This window comes from Tursiops truncatus, chromosome 14 (assembly GCF_011762595.2).
Source record: "Tursiops truncatus isolate mTurTru1 chromosome 14, mTurTru1.mat.Y, whole genome shotgun sequence".
NCBI classification, from domain to species: domain Eukaryota; kingdom Metazoa; phylum Chordata; class Mammalia; order Artiodactyla; family Delphinidae; genus Tursiops; species Tursiops truncatus.
In genome coordinates, this window is record NC_047047.1 from 14,246,437 (window position 1) to 14,259,992 (window position 13,556).

General features: G+C 45.4%; 1 protein-coding gene across 1 annotated transcript; it reads right to left on the minus strand.

The window, feature by feature from the left end:
• Nucleotides 1-410: 410 nt before the first annotated feature.
• TGOLN2 (trans-golgi network protein 2) lies at nucleotides 411-8,688 on the minus strand. Its single transcript, XM_033838055.2, has 4 exons — nucleotides 8,605-8,688; nucleotides 7,684-8,351; nucleotides 5,863-5,946; nucleotides 411-4,612 (listed from the first exon to the last, which is right to left on the minus strand). Exons 1-4 carry the CDS (start codon nucleotides 8,648-8,650, stop codon nucleotides 4,607-4,609), a joined length of 804 nt encoding a protein of 267 aa, XP_033693946.1. The 5' UTR covers nucleotides 8,651-8,688; the 3' UTR covers nucleotides 411-4,606.
• Nucleotides 8,689-13,556: the final 4,868 nt, after the last annotated feature.

Below are 13,556 nucleotides of genomic sequence, written 5' to 3' on the forward strand. Positions count from 1 at the left end.
AAATACTTGTCATTAGACCAAATAGGCTTTTTTTTAAAAAAAATATTTATTTATTTATTTATTTGGCTGTGCCAGGTCTTAGTTGCAACATGCAGGACCTTCACTGCCTCGTATGGGATCTTTGTTGCGGCATGCTGGATCTTTTTAGTTGTGGCACGTGGGAACTTCAGTTGCGGCATGCGAACTCTTAGTTGCGGCATGTGGGATCTAGTTCCCTAACCAGGGATCGAACCCAGGCCCCCTGCATTGGGAGCGTGGAGCCTTAGCCACTGGACCACCAGGGAAGTCCCCAAATAAGCTTTAAAGAAATAAAATTAAGTGATTATCATTAAGTTACAAGGTGGAAATACAAAACATTGCAAAACAGTAGTATCCTGCTAATTGGGTAAACAAAAAAAGAAGGGAAACAATTTCAACAATCAACCATTTATTGAACATGTTAGACTTCTGAATTAAAAGGATATCGACAAGTGAGGAAGCTGACTTTGTTGGCAGCTTGAAACACTATACAGCTCAGACCCAATGCCTTTACAGAGGAGTTTCTAGATCGGGATATTTAGGAAATTCACACGTGACTTAAGAAACTGAGGTGAGATTCAGCCTTGGTTCTGGACGTATGGTTCAATTAAACTTGAGAATCTCTTCTCAGGATTCTTTCTTAAGCAAGACAATGCCAAACGCAACTGTCCCAGCGAGAGTTTTTACAAAACAGCTGGCAGAAGTACAGGGTCTGGTGTATGGCATACTCGTCTTCCCTGTTCAAATGATTCAGAACATGTGCAAAGCGTGCTGGCTTTCATCACACATGCAGCACTACATAGCAAGTTACCCTGCAAAAACGGGGGGCAGGCTCTTGAATTAAATGACGTGAAATGGGGGAAGAAAATGAGAATCATTATCGGGAATTTTAGAGGTTTAGAGTTCGTCACCAAAAGTTTCATTGAAAGCCATTATGTGAAAAGAAATGTCAGTGTGTACATAGCTAGTTGTCAGGTCTTTCTGAGTTGTCTTAGCCTTTCTAGGTAGACTAGCCTTCCACTCCCACAGAGTCCAGAGGTAGACTCTTCAAATAATTCTGAAGCACAGATTCCTCCAAATGGAAACCACCCTGCCACCAAAAACTGGGGCCAGGAAAGGAAGCACAGAGCCATCTGGATAGGGCACCTCTCATGCCCGCCTCCCCGCCCCCCCCCCCCACAGCTGGAGAGATCCTCCCCTCCCCCACCAGGCCACCCTCATCTGCACAATCTCTAGGAAAACATGCTTCAAAGAGTCTATCTTCAAAAAGACAACTACCCAGAAAACAACTTTTCCTTTGTTGTGGGAGATTTCTTTCAGTGCAATTTCTAAAGTGAAACTTAAATTCTTTTGTACTCTTTCACACAAGAAACCTACTTCTCAGAGGCTCAAGAAGTGAAGCTTTGCAGACGCTACAACAATACTTAGGCGTCCACTTGGTGCCAACCGACTTGGGGCCTGAAACCAACCTTGCTTTCTGCTCTCCTCCTTACTATCAATGTCCATCAGTGAGGGACAGCAACCAGTAGCCAGAAAGAGCCGTGTGAGACCTAAGTCACAGCCAGATGTCCTGAACAAAGAACATGTCTCCTTTGCAAGAAGAAACTGAACTCAAGTCCCCGGGGACTGTCCTGCGTTAGGCAGATACGCAGATGGCGCCCTGGGTGCTCCTGGAGGAGCTTCATTTTCTTGGGGAGACCAGACAGAGACGGCAGATGCCGGCTGCCCTGTCTTGCTCAAGTTCCAAAATGTGTGAGTGGCATTACCAGGAGCTATTACAGTAAAATGGAAAGAGCCAATCACGCGGGGCAGGGGAGTCAGGAAGGTGCATGGGCAAACGTGAGCTGGGCCCTGAGGAAACAGGTTTCGGGGAGGCAAGGGAAAGAAGAGAAGGTGGGGGGACGCGCCCTAACTGGAAAACAGCCACCGGAAGCCAGGGACTGGAGGACGCAGCAAGGACGAAAAGGCACAGAGGCCTGGACGGGCCCGACAAGAGGGACCTTTGGCCCAGTGAGGATGCAGGGAAAGACAGGCAGGACAGTGCCGGCCTGCGGAGCCCTGAACACCAGAGTCCACGAACTTGATTCTCGAAGCCACGAGACACGCTTCAGATCACGGCAAGTACTCTGGAAAGATCACTCTGCTCTCTTCGCATACACAAAAAATGGACAGAAGACCAATTAAGGTGGCTCTTGGGGAAAAAAAAAAATCTAGGAGAGAAGTGGAATGGGTGGCAGTGTGGGTGGGGCAGGGAAACAAGGAAAATGGAGACTGTAGCTGGAGATGGTTCTCTAAAAATGGATAGGACTTTCGTGATAAGACATAAAAACGGCACAAGTCTGCAGTTTGGAGTTGAGGTGATTAAAGAGATTGGGCAGTTGAGAGGGGCAGCTTAATGGGCAGAAGAGAGAAATTCCGTTTCAGTGACAATAGGATGACCAAGCTGAAATATTCAGCACACGGCAGGACTGGGTTCTTTGGGAACTAGGCCAAGGATAAAAACTTGGGAGTCACTCACTCAGAGGATAAAGAATGGATGAGTTTCTAGGGAGACAAAGGAAAAGACAAAGACCTGTCTTGGAGGGCCTTCTCCACCAGCACAGGGTAAGACAAAGGAGTTCTCAGAAGCCAGGACAGAGAGACCAGAAGAGGGGAAGTTTGATTTGATGGTCTAAGTGTCCAATTCTATCAGGGACAAGACTGAGCTTTGAGAACAAGCCACTGGATCTGGGGATCTGAACCTCTGGGAAACCATTATTAGCAGGAAGACAAGGACCAAAGTGACTCTGTAAAGGTTATGAGGAAGATACATGGCAAGGGAATGGAAGCTGGACCACAAATAGGATGAATGGGATCGGGGAATCTGGGCATGCACGAAGACGGAAGGAAAGGGGTGAGTGGAGACAGGAAGAAAGAGAAAACATTAGAGGGGAGGAAGAAAGGCAGGGAAAGGGGAGACAGAAAAGGGAATAAATAACCATGGTCTTAGGGGATGATGCCAAGAAGAGTCCTCATTCCTTACCTCTACAGATGTTACCTGCAGAGAATGAAAGTCTCAACTCAAAGTCACGGGCTGTTTTAAGCGAGGTGGAAGATACCATGACAAACAGGATGGCCCCTTCTTCCGCCAGACTTCTTCGATGGCCTACAATTCATCCTGTTCCTCTCACTTCCCACATTCTTTGCATTTCCCTGAGATCAGCTATTCTCTTTCAGTTTTTTTTTTTTTCCCCCCCAGAAACAACTCTCTTTAGGCTCTTGATAATAGGGTAGCACAACTAGAACAGATTTAAATAAAACAATAAGCTGATCCAAAACACTACCCTCCGTTATGTCAGGGGAACTCTCTGAGTTTCTTTTTTTTTTTTTTTTAATATTTATTCATTTATTTGGCTGCACTGGGTCTTAGTTGCAGAATGCGGGATCTAGTTCCCCAACCAGGGATCGAACCCGGGCCCCCTGCATTGGGAGCAAGGAGTCTTAACCACTGGACCACCAGGGAAGTCCCCTGAGTTTCTTAAATTTTAATAATCCCTGACATGGGACAGAAGGAGAATTTTTACTAATTAGCCTTGGCGTTTTTAATCAGATAAGAGGACCATTAACTAGATTCAGGTAAAGGAGGGAGTATAGTCAGTTTGTAAATGTAAGTCTATTTTAGGCAACAAAGGCAAAATAGAGTTTGTGGGAAACGTGTTTCATAATAGCCCTTCGAAATTTTTAGACCCAAACCAAACAGTCCTTGCTTTCTTCCCCAAGGCATGAACTCACCCTCCTTCAAAAAGTTTCTGTAATGATGGTGAGTAGGGATGAACACAATGTTTCAATAATCGTAACTGTGATTTTTAAAACATCTGTGATGGGCGTAGTGGCTTTACAGCTTTCCTCCCAGAACCCCCAAGTTCAGTTTTCTGCTCAGTACAACTAAATGGAAGTGGCTTCACTTCGTCTTAAATAATATGAAAATGTCAGAAGAACGTGAAGAGCTTGCACTAGGCAGGCTGGACTCGCAGGCAGTAAAGCATGTTTTTTAGCTGCAGTTTTGGTTTGCTGCTGAAGCCTTTGAAGAGAATCGTGTTCAAAGGAGCCCTTTGCCCATCAGCATTCACTACATTCTACATCTTTTGTAGGGCACATCCCCGCAAAGGGAGAGGCCTTGGTAGAAACAGACTACAGCCTGTAGTTTTCTCCTAGGTCTGCGAAGGTAAGTAGTGGCGAGTGCAATGCTGTTTTCAAGGGCTAACTTTACGACAGGGCCAAGACCCGAGGGAGGGCAGTCAGCAGCAGTCACCTGCCCAGGGCTGAGGTCTCCCTTTGGTCACAGCTGGGCACGCCCACATGCTTCCCTACTCACACTCAGGGGGACAGGCTGGAAGACACCAGCATAAATAACGGGAACACAGGAGGACAAGTTCGCCAAAGTGCAGGTGCAAAACCCAAAGCAATCCCCCCTGCCTCTGCCAGCCCCGACTTGCCACCAAACCCTAGAGGAGGGGGTGTGTCTCTTAGGTCACAGTAGTTTTCTCTTCATTTTTCTTGATTTAGAAACAAATCAGCAGGGAGGACAAGGTTCTCAAGAACAGAAAAATCAAATCTGAAACAAGAGCAATACAATCTATTGGTAACATTCATCTTTTTCCAAAGGAATATACCTCACTGCTATGATCTTGGGGTGGGAGGTGGCGGGGGGATGATCTTATAGGAGTTGAAGTTCAGGAGAAAAATTCAAAATTAAGACAAACTGACCCTCCACCATACAAACAGCAACTGATAAAATAATAGCACATAAAATTATTTTAAAAGTCAGTTTGAAATAAACACTAGAAAGAGACATACTTGGTGGAGGGCGTATGGGAATCTTGGGCGTCTACTGTGCACCATCCTATATTGTTTTGAATTGTTTACATGCACTTTTTTTTTAATCAGAAAAAAATTATAACAAAGGGGAAAAGAAATCCTTGAAGTCAATTATCTGAGAAGGTTCTAGGCCAGAGTTATATTGTGCAGCTGACCTACTGGGCTAGCAAACAAAGAGATTCTGAGCTGCGCGGCTTATTTTGTAACTGGTATGCGGACTGTGTTCCCTGTGGGAAGTCGGGCACCAACCACTCTTTACCAGTGTCCTGGCTGTGGCTGCACAGAGGGAGGGAGGGCGCATGCCGGCAGCAAGGCAGTGTGTCCCCACGCAGGCAGGCTGCCTCTGGGGTGGAAGGAGGGCTTTGCTTTCTGGCAGAGGCCTGGGCTGGCCGCACTCAGGAAGTCTATTTGCAGGGCTGATCTAGGGAGCTGGAAGCTCCCAGATCCTACATTTCTGGATTTGTTTGCTTCCAGGGCGTGTGGCCTAGTGCTTTACGACCCGGAGTGTGGATCCAGCAGCCTGTGGTGTCACCTGGAAACTCCCTAGAAATGAAGAAGCATAGGCTCACCCCATACAGAGTTTGCTTTTTTTTTTAATCACAATTCCTAGGGTGAGTCACATGCCTATGAAAATTTGCGAAGTGCTGATGGAGTGTGAAAAGTACAGGCTGGGAGCCAAGGGAGTTGCCCTCAGGTCTTCCCTCATTTCTCACAGGAACTTGTAGTGGGAACTTAGGGGAAAAAATCATAATGTTTCTGGGCCTGAGCTTCCTCATCTGTTGAAGGAAGAAGCTGTTGCAGAGGCCTTGAGAATCTCTTCTAGCTCGAACATCACAGACATGTTCACATGAATGTCTATATGTTGTGGTCTGAAAAGGGCGGGGCAGTGGCAACAGCACCCCAGAATCAGCTGCTGCTGCCGCCATGCCAAACACAAGCCCACTGCTGGGCCCATGTAAGACTGCATATCCCTCCTTCCTTCCATACCTTTTGGTCCAAACGCTGGTAGTCACTGGCCTTTGGCCGCCGTGTAACTTTGGACCTTTTTCCTTCCAGGACGAAAGCAATAATCTGGGGAAAGGAACAAGTCAGAGATTAACAAGTGACTCTCTAATGACATATTTCAGTCTCTGAAATCAGAGGTAATCATGTGGTGGCCCTAATGACCCTGACAGTAAAAAGAGCAGGACATCCACAGAAAGGCCCTATTAACAATTATAAGGAGGACAGGGCCTAGTTACATCAGAATCCTTTATACTGCTAAACAGGAAATGAGAGATGCAGGAGGGCTCTTCTGGGCTCTAGCTTGTGGTGGTCTGTATGATTTACTCAAGAGCACTTGGTGAAAAGAACCACCAGCTCCTCCCCAACTTAGCCTCCTCCAGGCTGACCCATCCACCCTCCTTTTATTTTAATATTAAGCAATAATTAATGTGCAGATAAGATAATTATCTTATCTGCAAATGTACTCTTTCACCCCACACTTTGCTTCATCTTAACCTTACCACTCTCATTTCATACCTAAGGTTACTCTCCATGAGGAGGACTTGGATGTAGAATAAGGAACGTACCACTTTTTTGTGTGTGTGTGTGGCCGTGTTGTGAGGCATGCAGGATCTTAGTTCCCTGACCAGGGATCAAACCCATGCCCCCTGCAGTGAAAGTGCAGCACCTTAAGCACTGGACTTCCAGGGAATTCCCAGGAATTACCACTTTTACTAAATGTCTTCCCTCATTTCTCACAGCCCTAGGCCTTATGGCTATCATGAATTGGATCCTTCAATTTTAACCAGCTTACAGAAACTACTAAATTCTTAGGGCTGAATAAGAAATGAAATCATTTTGGGAAAAGAATCTGAAAATGAATATATATACATATAACTGAATCACTGTGCTGTACACCTGAAACTAGCACGACATTGTAAATCAACTATACTTCAATTAAAAAAAAAAAAGGAATGCAATCATTTTGTCCTTAGAGTGGTTACTAAGCAACACAACAAACCCTGCTGAAGTAAATGATGAGTGTATCCATGCAATTTCTGGCCTTTCGTCTAATCAGAAACTCAACTGACTGCAGAAAATATAGTCCCTGGGCTCTCTGCTGTTGGTGTTGAAGACTATGTAACCATTCTTTCTGCCACTGCACATGGAAAACAAAAGCTTGGGAAAGGAAGCTAGAAATAATAAGACAGGAAGCACTGTCTTTTTGAGAGAGGAAACAGGAAGATAAGGGCTCTAACTACTTACAGACTGTCAGGTACTCAGGTCCTCTCAGGCTGTGACAGATTGTAAGTTCCAAGATAACGGGAGGAGACCCTAATTTGGGTCAGAGCATAATAACGTCCTAAACTTGGCACCTGACGCAACAACAGAGGCACTCAGAGGAAACAGACATGAAAATATATGATTTCTGAAAGAAGAATAAAGAACCCTAGCAGGGTCTCAGGAAAAACTGAAGTTTGTTTTTAAATTCCTAGTGCTTACAGGCAGATGAGTGATGGATACCCACACTCCAAGCTTTCAGGATGGAGGAAATCCCATCCCTCCTCTTTTTTTTCTTTTTCTTTTTTTTTTTTTTTTGCAGTACGCGGGCCTCTCACTGTTGTGGCCTCTCCCGCTGCGGAGCACAGGCTCCGGACGCACAGGCTCAGCGGCCATGGCTCACGGGCCCAGCCGCTCCACAGCACGTGGGATCTTCCCGGACCGGGGCAGGAACCCGTGTCCCCTGCATCGGCAGGCGGACTCTCAACCACTGCGCCACCAGGGAAGCCCCCATTCCTCCTCTTAAAGCAACTCTTGACTTACCTTCCGCTTATTGTGGTAGGCAATATAGAGGACAGCAACGAGAATGGCTGCTGTCACCAGATATGCAAAGAAGTGGCTGCTCTCTGCACTGGAACTTCCAAGATTATCCTTATAACGGTCACCCTTCTCCCTACTCCGGGAATTCAAAACTGTGCTTCCACGGTTCTCACTGGAGGCAGGGCCAGGCATTTCTTTCTCGTCTTTGGGCGGTGCACCCTCTTCAGGCTCTGTATCCCCTTCCTCAGTCTCCTTGGGCTCCTCATCTTCAGGTGGTTCTAAAGACTTACCTCCTCCCTCCTGCTGGGTAGAAGAGCGGTCAGAGTCTAGCAATACTTTTCCCCCAGATTCAGTTCTGGAAGGCTGCAGAGCTTTGTCAGTTACTGTGTTTAAATCGGACTTGGTGGGCTCCTTGTTATCAGAAGAGGGGCTGGAGACCGACTTGGTGGACTGGTCTCTGGAGGAATTGCCAAGGCGGTCATTCTTGTGCTGCAGCTCGGGTTCCGAACTGCCAAGGACGGCTTTCGTGGTATTCTGATTCAGAGGGAGTCTGTCACTGTGTCCTTGCTCAGGCTGCAGGCTCAACGTGAGCTTGGAGTCTCTTGTAGAAGCCGGACTTGTCCTCGGAGCGACTGCTGAGGAGACTGGCAAAGAAGTGGACTGCGTGGAGCCTGAAACAGAGAAACCGTCTGGCTGAAGAGAGGCAGGCGGAGAGGAAGGAATCCTCAGAACGTTGCAACGGGCAAACAGAGGAAGGGGCTGATGGCGAGCGGAGGGGTGGCGAGGGTCGGGCAGGGAAGAAGTGAGGTCAGGTGGCGACCGGCCACGGTGAGTATTGGTGGGCCTGGCGGCGAGACTGGGATTAGTGGAGGTGGGTCGAGGAGTTGTTGTGGGAGGCGGGGGGGGGGGGGGGGGGGGCCTTACCCGCCGCTGCGAAGCTCAGCAAGACGAACACAACCCGTAAACTCATCCTGCACAGACTGCGCTTCCGCCCTCTACTGCTCTCGCGAGATCAGCGCGCGGGCTCAGCGCTCATGTCCCACCCCTTCCTGCGTGCGTCTCCCGCAGCCATACCGGTCGAGGGGCGGGGCTTGGGAAAAGGCCTGGCTGTGTGTGGTTAAGCTGTTTTCTCCGGGATGTTACTTCTTTTTTTGGTGTCGGCGCCGTGTTGTCCCCTGTGGAAGGCGTATCCACCTTTTTCTGGTTTCTTTGCTACATAGCAGCCGCTACAGACCGTTACTCCCCCTTTTCTTCTTTGCCCTTATACTTATGAGACAATATAGGCAGAGCAGGAGCTCCCTGGCCCGCGGACGATCCCACGGGAGTGACATCGCTGTGGCCCAGCGCCTCTTCGCCCCATCTTCTGCCTACATTTCTACCTTCTCCCTCTCTCGTGGTTCTTTCCCTGCCGTACACAAATGCGTGGAAATCTGGAAACGGAAACCCACCCCATCACCTTTGTAGCGGGAGCCTTTGCAACCCTGCTCCCCTCTGTCCTGACCCCACGGAAACTGCCCTCCGAGGTAGCCAAAGATCTTTTCTAAAAAGTCCATTCTTTATACGTATTTGTATGGCAGATTCACTTTGCTGTACACCTGAAACTGGCACAATATTGTAAATCAATTTCAATTACACCCAATAAAAATTTAAAGAAATGAATCTTCCTTGGTGGTACAGTGGTTAAGAATCCACCTGCCAATGCAGGGGACGCGGGTTCGGGCCCTGGGCGAGGATGATCTCACATGCCGCGGAGCAACTAAGCCCGTGCGCCACAACTACTGAGTCTGCGCTCTAGAGCCCGTGAGCCACAACTACTGAGCCCACGTTCCGCAACTACTAAAGCCTGCTCACCTAGAGGCCATGCTCCACAATAAGAGAAGCCACCGCAGTGAGAAGCCAGTGCCCCGCAACGAAGAGTAGCCCCCACCCGCCGCAACTCGAGAAAGACCGTGCGCAGCAACGAAGACCCAACACAGCCAAAAATAAATAAATAGTAAATTAATTTATAAAAAGTAAAAAGAAAATGGCGGGGGATGAGACTGGAGCAGAGCCTCCAGCCAGATTAAGTATTAAATGATCTAGGTTGCCATTAACACAGGTTGAAATGTAATCCTGCCAAAAAGGATTACAGCTGCCAGGAGATATAACACTCTTCTGCAGTCTGAGTACAATATTTGGGTTATGTGGCATGCAGTTCTAGTCAGGTGAATTTCTGAAGAATTTTAAGGACTAGTATATGATGTAAATATAGTTTTCAGGAAAAAGTACTTTGTTTTGCTATTTTAAAACCTTTTAGTCCAGTGGTTAGGACTCTGTGCTTTCACTACCGTGGCTGGGGTTCGATCCCTGGTTGGGGAACTAAGATTCCACAAGCCAAGGGGCGCGGCCAAAACTAAAACTAATAAAATTAAAATAAATAAAAATAATCTTTAAAAAACCCTTTAATATGCTTCTCAATGTTTCTCTGTTGTAAGAAAATCTCTCACACACACCCTCATTACTAAGGAGAGAATAAGAATCAGAGAGAAGTGAGAAATCTTTTACAAATTAGTTCAGAACTGTGACTCTGGCTTAAGGAAGTGAACTGGTAAATGAATGTTTCTAAAATTCTCTCCACCTCCCCTAAATAAATACTTGACTAGCATTAAAGGATTTGGCTTAGGACAAATGGTTACTAGACTTATTGTGATGTATTTTGTAATGTATGCAAATGTCAAATCACTATGTAGTATACCTGAAACTAACAATATTGTCCATGAACCATATTTCAATTTTAAAAAAAGGATATTGGCTTGGTGCACTCGTGTGCGTGTTTGTGTGCGCTTGTGTCTGTGCATGTAGGTAGGGGAATGGCAAATTATTAAGCCTGATCTTGTGTCCATATTATTAGCCAGGAGAGAAAATAAGGGTCCAAATCATGCAGAGTTTGTGGGCTATGTCCAGGGTTTTATATTTTATCTTAACATGAACGAGAATCCATTACAGCTGTTTAAGTAGGGAAAAGATAGAGTAGGGAATTATTTATTTATTTATTTTGGCTGCGTTGGGTCTTTGTTGCTGTGGGCTTTCTCTAGTTGTAGCGAGCAGGGGCTACTCTTCGTCGCGGTGTGCGGGCTTCTCATTGCAGTGGCTTCTCTTGTTGTGGAGCATGGGCTCTTGGCGCGCGGGCTTCAGTAGCTGTGGCATGCGGGCTCAGTAGTTGTGGCAGGTGGGCCCTAGAGCACGTGGGTTTCAGTAGCTGTGGCTCGTGGGCTCTAGAGCACAGGCTCAGTAGTTGTGGCGCAGGGGCTTAGTTGCTTTGCGGCATGTGGGATACTCCCAGACCAGGGCTCAAACCCATGTCCCCTGCATTGGCAGGCGGATTCTTAACCACTGTGCCACCAGGGAAGTCCCCAGAGTTGGGAATTTTTGAAGATTAGTCTGGTCTTAGGGTGAAGAATCTACTCTTGGGGTGGTGGGGAGAGAAGAGTGGATTTAGAAGTTAATCAGGTAGGAGGCTGTTGCAATAGTCCTAGTAGGACTAGCATAGGGACAGTGAGAATGGAGGGAAGTGGTTGGACTCAAGATAAATTTGGGAGGTAATACCAACAGACTGGATATAGGCTATAGGCCTGGCTTATGTGAGGCACAAATCTACTGTGGCACCTATTTCAGGTGTGTGGTTTTTCTCCAGGAAGTGCTTCTACCTAGAATAGGAGTAGAGAAGGCAGATTTTAGCGCTAACTCCTAACTCACACCAATTTTGGTTTAAGGGAATGGTAGGGTGCAACTTGAATAAATCTTAAATTTCCTTGTACTTCTTCGTGATAAAAATACTCAACAAATTTGGAAAAGAAGGGAACTTCCTCAACCTGAAGGGGGCATGTACAGAAACCTCACAACTAACATTATAGTTAATGGTAAAAGACTAGATGCTTTCCTCCTGAGATAAGGAACCATGTCTGCTCCCACCACTTCTACTCAACTTCTTACTGTAAGTAGCCAAGACAATTCAGCAAGAAAACAAAATAAGAAGCATCCAGATTGAAAAGGAAGAAGTAAAACTATCTCTGTTTTCAGATAACATGATCTTGTATAAAGATAATCCTGAGGATTTTCTAAAAATTTATTAGGACGAGTTCAGCAAGGATGTAAGATGTGAGATCAATATATAAAAATCAATTATATTTCTATACACTTGCAACAGACAATCTAAAAATGACATTAAGAAAAATTCCGTTTACAGTAGTATCAAAAATAATAAAATAAAATTTAAGAATAAATTTAACAAAAGAAATGCAAAACGTACACTCTGAAACAATAAAGTATTATTTAAAAAAAACTAAAGAAGCCCTAAATAAATGGAAATACATCCCATATTCATGGATTGGAAGACATAATTGTTAGAATGTCTATGCTCCTCAAATTGATCTACCAACACAATCCCTATACAAATCCCAGGTGGTATCTTTGCAGAAATTGACAAGCTGATACTAAAATTTATACGAAAATGAAAGAGACCCAGAATAGCCAATACAGGTTTGAAAAAGTCGAACAAAATCAGACGACTCTCATTTCCCAATTTTAAAACTTATTACAAAATTACAGTAATTAGGACAGTGTGGTACAGGCATAAAGATATATGGATGAATGGAATAGAATTGAGGGTCAGGAAATAAACCTATATATTTATGGTCAGTTGATTTTTGACAAGGGTGCTGACTGTTCAACGGGGGAAAGATTAGTCTTTTCAACAAATGGTGCTGGGATAACTGGCTAATAAACATATGAATGGTTGTTCAACATCATTAGTATTAGTTGGGTAAATGCAAATCAAAATCACAGTGAGACACACTCCACACCTACTAGGATGGCTATGATAAAAAAACAGAAAATAGGAAAATGCATCAGGGAAGTGCAAATCAAAACCACAATGAGATATGACCTCACACCTGCCATAATGGCTATCATCAAAAAACACACGAATAACAAATGTTGGTGAGGCTGTGGAGGAAAGGGAACCCTTGTACACTGTTGGTAGGAACGTAAATCTGTGCAGCCACTGTGGAAAACAGTATGGAGGCTTCTCAAAAAACTAAAAATAGGGCTTCCCTGGTGGCGCAGTGGTTGAGAGTCTGCCTGCCGATGCAAGGGACACGGGTTCGTGCCACGGTCCGGGAAGATCCCACATGCCGCAGAGCGGCTGGGCCCGTGAGCCATGGCCATTGAGCCTGCACGTCCGGAGCCTGTGCTCCGCAACGGGAGAGGCCACAACAGTGAGAGGCCCACATACCGCAAAAAAAACCCAAAAAACTAAAAATAGAACTACCATATTGACCCAGCAATTCCATTCCCGGCTATATATCTGAAAAAAACCATAAATGCTAATTCAAAAAGACACATGCACCCCAATGTTCATAGCAGCATTATTTACAATCGCCAAGATATGAAAGCAACCTGAATGCCCATCAACAGATGAGTGGGTAAAGAAGATGTGGTGTATATATACGGTGGAAAACTACTCAGACATAAAAAAAACCACAAAATTTTGTCTTTTGCAGCAACGTGGATGGACTTGGAGGGCATTATGCTAAGTGAAATAAGTCAGACAGATAAAGACAAATACTGAATGACATCACTTATATGTGGAATCTAAAAAATACAACAAACTAGTGAATATAACAAAAAAAGCAGACTCACAGATATAGAGAACAAACTAGTGGTTACCAGTGGGAGAGTGGGTGGTACAAACTACTGGGTGTAAGATAGGCTAAAAGATATAATGTACAACATGGGGAATATAGCCAGTATTTTGTAATAACTGTAAATAGAGTGTAACCTTTAAAAACTGTATTAAAAAAAAGAAAATAATATGTTGGTGAGGATGTGGAGAAATT